General features: G+C 49.8%; 1 protein-coding gene across 4 annotated transcripts in view; it reads right to left on the reverse strand.

The window, feature by feature from the left end:
* Positions 1–10,439, reverse strand: part of EIF4E3 (eukaryotic translation initiation factor 4E family member 3) — a 49,247-nt gene extending 38,808 nt beyond the window's left edge. For 3 of the 4 annotated variants that reach the window (XR_012128962.1, XR_005061546.2, XM_037019211.2), the window contains exon 1: positions 10,205–10,434. Coding sequence is in view for 2 of the 4 variants with exons in the window: in XM_037019211.2 (XP_036875106.2) it covers positions 10,205–10,368 (164 nt within the window). In the remaining 2 variants the exon portion in view is untranslated. Of the gene's footprint in view, positions 1–10,204 lie in introns of all 4 variants that reach the window. The other variant, XM_037019210.2, reaches the window with a different exon arrangement.
* Positions 10,440–11,762: the final 1,323 nt, after the last annotated feature.

Genomic DNA, 11,762 nt, shown 5'->3' on the forward strand with positions numbered 1-11,762 from the left:
CTTTAACAAGCAAAACTGGCCCATAGCCACAGGATCGATTGTAAAAGGGCAAAACAAAAGCCAAGATTTTTAAGTAATCTGCTTTGTAAACAGGTCAGTCTGTACTGGACTTGCTGGGTCAAAGTGGACTCAGAAGCTGTACCATCTACTGTTACAGTTTCTTAAAGTAGCCCTCAGGCTGCCTGTGGGTTAGCTGTGGCCCTGGCAGCAGGCAGCCACACCTTCTCTCCCTGCTACTCTAACAGACACTTGCAGCAACTGAAGACAAATGTGGGCAGTGCACTTCAACCAAAGAAATATTTTTACTCTTACCACGTATATAGTATATTCTCCTATCTTTAAAAAAATCATTTTACTTCATTCATGTTACAAACATAAACCTTCTAGCAGAACCCTAACCAAGACCAAGGTGCTCGTCCGGAGGGTGATAATGGCGATGTCTGGAAACATCTTTGGTTGTCACAGCTGAGGAGGAAGCTACTGGCATCTAGCAGGTAGAAGCCAGGGCAGTTGTGGAAGCTTCTACAGTGCACAGGACAGCCTCCACAACAAAGAATTGTCTAGTCCCAAAAAGTCAAGAGTCATCACTGAGAAATCCGGCTGTAAACATGTAACAGAAGGTGTCATAGGATTTATAATTTACTTAATCAACAAAGATTCAATGTACACCTCCTTTAGCAATGATTATTCTAGACAAAGCTCTTGTTCTCGTGGAGTTTATGCTCCAGAACTGGCACCCTGCTCTCTGAATTCCCCAGACTCCTGAAGGCAAAGAAACCATGTTTAGGTCCTCTTTTATTTGCCTGGAAGAAAGCAGGGTGGGAGAGAAAGCTGAGAAGAATACACAGTTGACTATGACATTCCTAGAAGGACATATCACCAGAGCGATAGAAAATCACGAAGCAAGGAATCTGGGTCTACTTTCACATTCTCTGAATTCTATGCCACCCTCCCACAGCATACAGCTGGAACTGAGAATACAGTTATGGAATAATAAATGATCCTTAGATGGATCAGGGTTAAGGAATTTGAATTGTTCTACCATGAGCTTCCCCTCTGATTTAATGACATTTATGCAGTAACAGCTTTCTTTTACTAAGCATGTATTATATGAAAGGGTTTTGCATATAATACCTCTAACCCTTACAGCAACTCTGCCAAGTTGACATCATTCCCACTGCACAGATTAGGAAACTGAGGCTTAGTGAGGCTATTTTTAAATAACAGATATGAGCTCTTTTCCTGGTCATTCTGGCTCTGATACTCAAGATCTTCCTCTTGGATAGTTTCCAGCACAAACCAAGGAGCCACTGTCAGCATGAATGGCCACTTTTAGCACATCTTGTGGCAAAGCCCTGTCTCATCCCTTAGATTTCTACTTTCTTTTTGTTCTCACCTGTCATCTCTACCCCACCAACCCCACCACCCATTAGTCACACTGCTGGCGGGGGCAGAGGCAGAGACGCAGGATGCAGTTAAAACACCACTCGAATCCCTAACAATCATGACATCCCAAAATGTGATACATGGAACACAATTCAGGAAGAACACACCTACAGGTCATCATTTTCGGGGGCTGGAATCGGGAGGAAGATACTTCACCAAACAAAAGCTACAGTTGGGCTGCAGCAGGAAGGCACGAAGGCAGAGGGACCAAGAGGCTGGAGCTTGGAATCAATGGATCTGAATTCAAGGCCCAAATCTGCCACCTACCAGTCGTGTGACAAGCCGACTAATGCCCAGTTCCCCTCTCTGAGAACGTGACCCTTCCCGCACTGCTTTGCTACTTGGACTACATGAGCTAATGCTATATAAAGCATTCATACAGAGCCTGGAATCTCAGCAGCAGCAGCTGACATCACTGACATCGTCATTATCAATGTGGGCAGAACAGGAACCGACGAGAGCACAATTAGGGCTTCAAGACACTGAGCACATTTTCTAATCTGTGGGACAGAATAAGAATCCCAAGAAGGCCTGTGAGTTACCTATAGAACCAAGAAGCTCCTCTGTCCATCCTCTGAAAAGAAAGACCACCTGCTGCCAGTTCCTCTGGGCTGCAGACCACAGATGGCTACCAAAAGGGCTGCTTCCACACAGACGTGGCTAATCCAGAAGCTGCAATGGTTAAGGCAGAAGTGGGAGCAGCTCTTTCGAGGTCTGCCAAGTATGACTAGCGTAAAGACATCAGGGGAGCTCTTAAAGCTACTTACCACCCAAACTCTCAAACCCAGCTCGATATTACCCCTGTGTGTCTTCAATTTAACAGAACAATATCAGAAAATGCATCATAAGATTTCCTACTACAGAACTGATTAAAATTCCTTTTCATCCAGGGACTTAGGAGAAGGTAGAAGCCCAATAAGGTTTGGACCCACTATTCTACTTAAATCATTTCCAGGCACCTGAACACCATGTACATGCGAAAAGCTAATGTGTGCCTGACAGATTATCTTTATCCACTCATTAAAACAGGTCCCTGAGAATCTCCACAAGACAAAACTCTTCATTTAACTCTGAAATGTTTCATATCACTTTATCCTCTCTCTTATCCCGGAAATACCTCTCTCTTATCCCAGAAATACTTACCGAGTCCCCAGTAACTGAAAATACTATGTATCAAGTGCTGCATGCATTATCTGACTTCATCCTCATTAAAACACTGTAAAGTAAGTCATGATTGCAACCCCACTCTGTAGATAAGCAAACAAAATCTGAGCGGCAGTGACTTGCCCAAAGACACACGGTTGGCTAGTGGCAGACCTGGGACTTGAACCAAGAATTGCTTGGCATCTTTGCTCTTAATCACTAGCCTAAACTGATCACTTACTGTATGACCCATACTCTGCTGGTGTCATGAACACAACTCTGCCTCAAACACAGCCTCAACTCTGCTACAGCTCACAGTCCTCAACTCAGACTTTCTAGCCATTCAGATGTGCCTTGACCATTAAAGACACGGTCCATTAAAGACCATTAAAGACCTTAGCTGCAGGCTAAGGTCATGAATAAAGTTCAGGGAGACATCTGTAAATACCTGAAGAAATAATCTTAACCATTACCCCGCCAGCTATAAACCGGCCACAGGAACACTTAGGAGGAACTTGAATACCTGGAGATGCTTCTTACAAAGAAAAGAAGCTGAAAAGCTTCCCCAAATGCCACCTGCATCCGCCAAGGTGTGATCTGTCAACAAGCAGCATCACCCAGGAGTCTGCGAGAGCTGCAGAGTCTCCAGGCCCCATTAGACACTTGCTGAATCTCAGGTGATTTGCGAATAGATTAAGTTTAAGATGTGCTGGCCTACGTCATCTAAATCAAGTCACCATAGGAAATGCTGACAACTCAGGAAGTAAAAGCTAATGAACTATGGATAGCATCCTAAGAGAAACATAAAAGTCACTATTATCACTAATGCATTTTTTTGGTCACCCAAAGTGATTATCAAGATGGGATTATCATTAAATGTGAAGGACAATCCTATAAAGACTTTTAAACATGGGATTTAGGCAGGGCTCTCTTCTTTTCTCCGCAAATTTTGAAGTAGGAAGTCCTTGGCTTAACTGTCTCCCAAGAAATGGGCCCCTGGTTTCCTTATTTTTGAAAGTAAGTGGTAGGCCCAGATTACCTCTCCTGTCCTGTCCAGCTTCCATATATCAGAATATGCAATATGGGAGAGCTGTGTACCACTCATTGTTCATATTCACAAGGAAGCGGCGTGCAGACGGGTTAGGGACATCAGTGTTCAGGGTAACACAAGTCCTTAATTCACATCCTATTTCTGCTCAGTATTAGCTGTGTGACCTCAGGCAAGGTGCTTCTCCGGGCCTCAATGTTGTTATCTGTAAAATGTTGCTGATAGGTCCGACTTCAGAATCATGAGGATTTTGTGGGTATTTATGCACAGCAGCCAGTCCAGCACCTAACACATTGAAGTAAATGGTTTCAACAGGTTAAAGTGGAAAAAGACATTTAAAACTTTATATATATGGCATGATAAATCCAAGTAATGGCCACACATGCCCACTGGATAGCATACAATAAATGGTTGGTGTAAAAAATGACAACATTCCACCATATAGAGAGATTATTTCATTTCAACCAAGAAAGCAACCTTAAAGGGGAAACTTCAAAGCCAGGGATGTGTCTCCTAAGAGCTGGTCTTCTTGCTGACTTTACTAACATCGGGCTCAGCTGGCAGAGGGAACATCTGCACAGGCTCAGATACATGATGAAGGGCATCCTTTGTGTATCTGTCGCTCCATTAAAGATGATTTCACTGTAATCACCGCGAGATAGACCTGTGGCTCGCAGCTATACCAGCTTCCTGTCTGAGAAAGAAGTCACATACAAAAATGGTCCAGGACCTATTATCAGTATTTAATAATGCATCGATTGACACTATCTATGTAATCTAAATGCTTTAGTTCTGCATGCTTATTTGATTTTGATTTTTCCTTGCTTCCATCTATTCCCACTCCTAGGACTCTTATCTGATCTAAGGCAGGCCACTTTTGGAACTGTCATCCTGCCAGATCACTAAACTCCTGCCAGCTGTTTGGAAATGAGGAAATGGCATCTGTAATATTAACAGCAGGCAAATATATTTCTTGAGCAGCCAGCGCCAGGTAAGGACAAGCAACTTTTCTGAGTGTGGATGTTTAGGGCCCTCAGGCCTTTCTGCAGAAAGCAACCAGTGACCCACACATAGCTGGAGAGGCTATGAGCCCCTATGTCAGGGCCTTGCCCTGCCTGATCTACCCAGGGACCCTTGTAGAAAATAAAAGCCTAGGACAATAAAAGTGCCTGTGGGTTCAGAAAGGCAAGAATGGAAGGGGGGGGGGAAGAATAGAAAAAGTTGAGATGCCAGCCACTCTCTCCCTGTCAACTATGGCGTTCCAGGCAGGCTCCTGACCTCAGGGAGTCCCATCAGCCATTCTATGAACAAGACTGATTTGGGGGTCCTCTTTGTCAAGACTGGCCCCACTTCCCTGCATGAGATGTGTCATTTTGGAACACTGGAATCCGTGCGAACACATCACACTCTGAAAGGTGGGTCCCTGTAGAACTCAGAACCTCCTGGGATTCGTCGTTGGTGCTACTGAAAGCTTAGGGCATGTGACTGGCTGTGGACATCATCTTCGCATTCGCAGCCCCCCAAACAGTGACTGGCAACTACTCTGCTCAGTTATTTTGATCAATAAACAGAGTAGTAATTCTCAAGTGTCGATGCCTAAGGCATTTGTTACAAGGGCACATTCCACCCCTGGAAGGCTGAGTAGGGCCCCTAGCCTGGAGTTTGAGAAGCACAGCCAGGCAACTCAGTTGTAACTACACTTTGAGAAGCCCAGGCTGGGCGGAGGTAAACCCTACTGGGGTGGGGTTGGTAGGAGAAGGACGTGATGGCCCACTTCTGTGATGAAGAACACCAGGACACAAATACTAAGCCCCTACTCTGAGCATTGTGATGGAACCATGGAACCCCCTGGGAGTGAGACATGAGGCAGTTAGAGGCTCATGGTCAAGAGAGAGGGACAAGGGAGGGATCAATGATCCTTAATACACTGGCCTATTGAAGAAATGCTGGGGGAACAAAGAGGCGGCTTAGTTCTGCTGGGGCCAAGGGCTGTTTAAAGGCAGTTACAGCATTAGCAACGTAGTAAGACCTCAAAAGGATGCACGGCAGATTTTCAGGTAGACAAAGGGGAGACAGGTACCCAAAGTAGAAGGAACTTCATGAGACAAATCTCAGAGACTGGCAAGTTCATGGATCATCCACGAAAAGGTCGCAGAAAGTCTGCCATTATCAGAGAGATTGGTCAGCCCAAGTGGTGTTTTGGAGCTGGGGCGAGGGAGGTGATAAGGCTAGAAGAGGGGTGGGTTTCATATTAAAAAATGGCAGTATAGAAGTCTGTACCATAACCTGTACATCTACAGCTTTCCCCTGTTTTTCTTTTTTTTTTTTAAGTTGGGGAATGCTTTTTTCAAAATAGCATGGCCCATTTCTAAAAACAAACAACCACAACAAAGCTTATCGGAGCTGCTCCGGGAAAAGTAGGGGCAGACATCCAGAATCCTGCCCCACCACGGAGGTATCCCAAGGTGATGAGAGACAGAGTCCAAATCCACTGCTGCAGCAGAGAGAAGGGCAGGGGAGGATTGGAATCACAAGTCTGTGTGCATTGGAAAAGGCTAAGCCTGCAGCCCAAGTGGGAAATTCCTGGAGAAGGGAGGCACCCAGGAGCAGGTGGCTAGTGTGCCGCTGGGGCCAGAGTGCGCCAGTACGTCTAGGGCCAGGTCTCCAACGGGGATGGACAATATAAGTACAGAGCTAGATGGAGTATGGTACCTGAGAGAAAAGAGGATTTAAGCAACAACAGGAGAGTCCGACGGTGAAAAACTGGTAGGACGGCAGTGTTACTCGCCCGCACCCCCCCCTTTGGATTCTGGTGTGGGACAGCTTGGGTGAGACTCTGATCTAGGCACTGAGGGCAGGGCAAGCAAGGAAGCTTACGTCCCAGGGAGAGAAGACAGGCAAAGGAAGGCAGTCACATGGAAAAATACAGCAGGGTCAGGGGGCTGGGAGGGCATCTGAGTGTATGTGTCCTGGTGGTCAGGGAGGCCTCGCTGAGGTGACAGCTGAGCAGACGCTAGGAGAGGGAGACACAGGCCTCACAGACGACAGGGGGAAAGCGCTCAGGCAGGAGGCCCACTGGGGCAAAGGCCCAGGCGTTGGGTGTCGGAGAAAGAGGAAGGGGGCCAGGGAGCCTGAAGGACAGGAGGGAGAGTGACAGGGAGACAGAGGGAGAAAGGTGTGCAGGGCGGGGCAGGAAATGCTGCAGAGCCTTGGGGGCTGCTATAAGAACTCTGGCTTTTGCTCTGAGCGAAAAGAGGTGGGGTGTGGGGGCCAAGCTGCGATATGCTTTAATTCAGTAGTAAAGGGCCCCCTCTGGCTGCTGTGATGGGAATGGACTACAGGCAGTAAGGGTAGAGGCAGGGGGAGCAGGCAGGATGTGCTCTTGTACTGATTCGGGTGAGAGAGGTGGTGTGGTCCCCGGTCTAGGATGGAGGTGGTGAGAATGAATTGGGTTCTGGACACATTTTGATGGAGAATCAATAGCATTTGTTGACAATGCATGAGGGAGTTGAGGGTGGCGGGAGAAGGATGGGAAGGAGGAGGAAGGGAAGAGCCACCGACTACTCCAAGGTTTTGGGGCTGAGCACCCGGCAGGAGGGAGTGAATGTGAGCTTCCCTTACCTGAGATGGACAGGCGGAAGAAGGCAAGTTTGGTTGGGAAGTTGAACGGGTGGTTTGGCACTTGTTGATTTTGCACGTGTATCGGACACCCCCATGGAGAGAGAGGGAGAACTAGATACAGAAGGGGAAAATTTTGGGAATTACCAGAGTACAGATGGAACTGAAAGATGGAATGGACAATATCATTGGATGGAAGGGGACATAAAGAGGCCTGAGAACTGTGGATTTCAACTCAGAGGAAAGGGGATGAATGAAAGGAAAACAAAGCACTTAAGAGTCACATACCCAAGAGTTGCTTCCTAGATCAGGACCCAATTTTAAATACCACAAAAGGGGTGGAAAGCTCCTTTCCTATATCCCCAACCAAAAGTACCCCTCAAATGCTTAAATCCTTAGCCATACAATCTAAAAAAAAAAGGACCTCCTGAAATGTATTGAAAATGCAAATAACTTGACTGAGGGGCTCTCCAATTCATGCATGGGGGAATGAATTTAGGGTACTGGCTTCCTAGCACTGAATTCAGACAAGCTGCTCCAGGGACTGTTAGTGTGGTGGGAGGAGAGGCTGGCTGGGGAACCATGTTAATACCAGTAATGTATTAAACAGTTATTCTATGCCAGGCACCTGTGTTCGTGTTTCACATTCACTGCCTTCCTTTAATCCTGCAGAACAGCCTTATGAGATATATTCTAAGACGACTCCCATTTTCCAAACAATGAAAGGGGTGCTCAGGGCAGCCAGATCACTTGTACATAGTCACACAGTAGGTTGGAAGGGAGGCCAGGCCAGGAGGTAAGTGCCAAAGGCAAGTTTAAGTAGCAGGAGACCTCTGGCGGCTGGGAACTCAGAAGTGACGTCCCCAATGGCAGACGGCAGCTATGCTGCGGCTGCCTTAGAGGGGCTCTCCTGAGACCCTTCCCACTCTCTCTAGCAATGTGTTTCTCTGGTGGAATAAGTTGCAAATGAACCTCTAGAATACAGTGTTGCCCATAACCCCCAGGAGAAGGGGAACAGCCTACATAAATGCAACGGACTCCCAGAGAAGTGGAGAAAGTTCAATGAAAGCAATGGGATGACTGATCGGGCAAAATGAATTCCCATGTGCAAAGTTGGAACTAACTCTGATCTCTAAATTAATACGGCCACTTCTATGAAAGATGTGGACATGGTGGCAATCATGTATTTCATTTGATTACCTGGCTTTTAGAGAACCAAAAGGTGCAAATACATGCTAGGAAAGCTAGAGTTTGCTTCTTCATTTGTACTTGCCATGTTCTCACCTTCAAAGATACCAGCTATCCTAGAAAAGTTCTGTGTTGCTATTAAGATATTTTAGACCACTCCTAAAATGCTGTGCCTATAGGTAGGCTGATTTTTGACCTGTTTAAAAAGAAATGCTCTTGATACTATTTCACCAGTTACCAGTCTCCACAATTTAAATCAGAGGTCCCGGTTGTACACCCTGAAAAGGATACCAGCTAACAACAGCAGTTAGAGCACACCTTTGAAAACAAAGACACATGTGATATCACTCGGCTCAAGTATGCCAAAACCACTCTTGTTATGACAGTAAAATGCTCTCTTAGCATCCATATCGAAAGTGAAAATGTTTTGAAAAAATGAGAGTCACTCTATCTACCCCACCTCCAACTTCCTTGTGTCCCCGGAAAAGACAAATGCTCCAACTGTCAATTCGTATAGATGGGTGCTAATTCCAACAGGAAGGAGCCTATCTCCCTAGCAAAGGTTACTATCATTAAAAAAAAAAACACACAAAACTCTAGCAGCATTTTAGGCAAGGCCTTTTAAGACCAGTACGTGTCTAATAAGTAAATTTCACAGAAAACTGCCACATTTCCTCCTTACACTTAAGCACACAGCATCATCAAAATTTCCATAAGCTCTTGCGACAACCTTGAGGTGTCACATCGTTGGGCACCTACTGTGTGACAGAGACTACCAAGGGGCTTTGCAATCATCTAGTTACTCGTTTGTCAAAAAATTCTTGTGTTCCCAATATGTGCCAGCCACCGTTCTGGGTGCTGGGGTACTTCCAAGTTTGTCAAAAACAAAGTCCCATTTCCCTGGCCTTTAACAGAGGGGCAAGTGTTGAGGGATAGAGACAGATTGAAAACACACAGGTTCATACAGAATAGGATGCAGTGGCACTGAGTACCAGGGCGAAAAACAAGGGAGGGCACAGTACAGAACAGGATGATTGGACGGTGGGGTGTGCCCACTGAGATGCGGTAGTCAGAGAGGCACTACTGAGGAGATGACACCCGAGCTGTCTGTCCCTTGGGAGAGCTGGTATTGTCCCCACTTTGCCCACAAGGTGAGGTACTGCTCACCACTGAATCCCCAGAGCCTAGCAGGCGTGTGGCTCCACAGTAAGCGCTCAAGAAATACTTGCCCCGTGGATGAGAAAAAAATTCAGAGAGGTGTCTCTGGCCGCTTCGGTGGGGCACGGGGTGCAGGCGCCCGCCGCACCCCCCTAATGCCGCCTCCGCACACCTCCCAGCGGGCTGCTCCACTTCCCCGCGCGCTGTCACAGCGAAGGTCGTGCGCGGAGCTCCCCAGGAGCCCCGCTCACGGCGATGCCCGCTGGCCCCGGCGGGCCCCCCCTCTGCCCCGCGCAGCCAGCCCGCCGGCCGCCGGCATTCTCCTCTCCAAGGGGCTGAAGGGGGAAGTGCTGCCGAAACTTTTGGGGCTGCGTGCACGCTCCGCCGGCCAGGAGGCGAGGCCGCCGAGCAGCCGCTCGGCCGGCGCCCCCCGGGCTCGAGTGCGGGGGCGGCGGGGGCGCGCCGGGCCGGGGTCGGAGCCGCCGCGCAGCGGGCCGGCGGCCGGGCGCACGGGGCCCGGGGCCGCGCCGAGACAAAGCGGCGGCGCAGGGCGGGCGCAGGGCGGCGGGGCCGGCCGGACGCAGCGGGCCCGCGCCCCCTCACCTGTCGAGCCAGAAGGTCCAGGGCGAGTGCAGCGGGACCCCGCCCGGCTCGGGCCGCAGCGCCGACAGCTGCTGCAGGCCGAGCGGCGGCGCGGCGGCGGCGGCAGGGGGCCCCGGCGGCTCCCGGGCCCTGGCGGGGGGCACGGCGGCCGGGGGCATCGCCATTTTCTCCGCCCCGCCTGCGAGACCGGCGGACGCGCGGACCGCGGGGCGAGCGGCGGCTGAGTCACCCCCGGCCCCCGCCCTCCCCGCCCCGCCCCGCGCGCCCCGCGCGCCCCGCCCCGCCCCGGGCCCGCCGCCCGCCGCCCGCGCGCCTGGGAGCTGCCGCGACCGCCGGGGGCACGGCCCGCCCGGGGCCGCCGAACAAAAGCAGGCCGGCCCGCAGCGGGCGGGGGCCCACTGGGCACAGGCGCAGACCCGCGCGCAGAGGGACCGATGGCCGGGCCGCAGGGAATGCAGAGCAGCGGCCAGGGCCGCATTAGAGGGCTCTGCGAGTCGGGACAAACGGGGACCGTCAGCGGGCTGGTACTGTAGCCCGGCGGGAGGTCGGCGAGATGGATGGGCAGGCTACAGAAAGATGGAGGGATGGAGAGATGGCCCAGTAGATGGACTTTGAGATGCACTTGACGGGAGGGGAGAGGTGCATAGAAATACCAGCAGTGTGCAGGATGGGTGGTAATGCTGGCAGATGGCAGGAGGAGGCTGGAGGGATGGAAAGGCAGATGGAAGCACAGTTGGATGTGACAGCTAGATGGCAAGGGGAACCGCTGGCCAAATGGATAAAAAGACTGGAATGGCCAAGAGTGCACTGAGACGGGGCCAGGCAGACTGAAGCTGGGAACCACAGACCTGAGCATGAGGTTGTAACGGGTCAGCTTTGCATTCCTCACGGTGACAGCATGCTTCCTAACTCAGCAGATTTGAAGGGACCAGACCCCCCATCCCACCCTCTTTGGGGTCACCATGTGTCCACAGTGAGCAGCCCAAAATGTGGCCAACTTCAAAGGAAGGTTCCCAAAGTCAGCTGAAGTTCTCCAGGCTGGCCTCAAAGCACCCTCCAGGAGGGAGGAGGAAATCAGGCAGTCTTAAACACACAGCCCTCTGCATTAGGAACCTCTGAGTACAGAGGAACTCCCTATGGCCATGACTCCTGATCTAAATAGGGTTCCTCCCAGCATGGTCCCTTGCCAGGTATCTGTCAAATTCTCCTTCAAAAGGAAGGAAGAGATGCAAGGGCATGTGAACACACATGTCATAACTGGCATGGGCACAGATGTCCTCTGGAAGCTTGAATTTCTGGATAATCCCTCTCTGGCCTCTAAGAGCTGTGGATGTAGTTTCATCTCCTCACAGATTTGCTACCTGACCTACATACATTCTGCTTTTAGCCTGTGCATTCACGCAGGTGGACTAGAACAGGAGCTGCAAAACCAGATGGGTTCAGGGGCTTCACATGCATCAGAAACGCCTATTAGGAATCCCAAAAGAGGTGACTTCCCTAAAGGTACTCAAGTTCAGATAAAATGACAGGGGAAACAGGACCACAGTTTGGCGATCTC

This window comes from Manis javanica, chromosome 3, assembly GCF_040802235.1.
Source record: "Manis javanica isolate MJ-LG chromosome 3, MJ_LKY, whole genome shotgun sequence".
Taxonomy (NCBI): domain Eukaryota; kingdom Metazoa; phylum Chordata; class Mammalia; order Pholidota; family Manidae; genus Manis; species Manis javanica.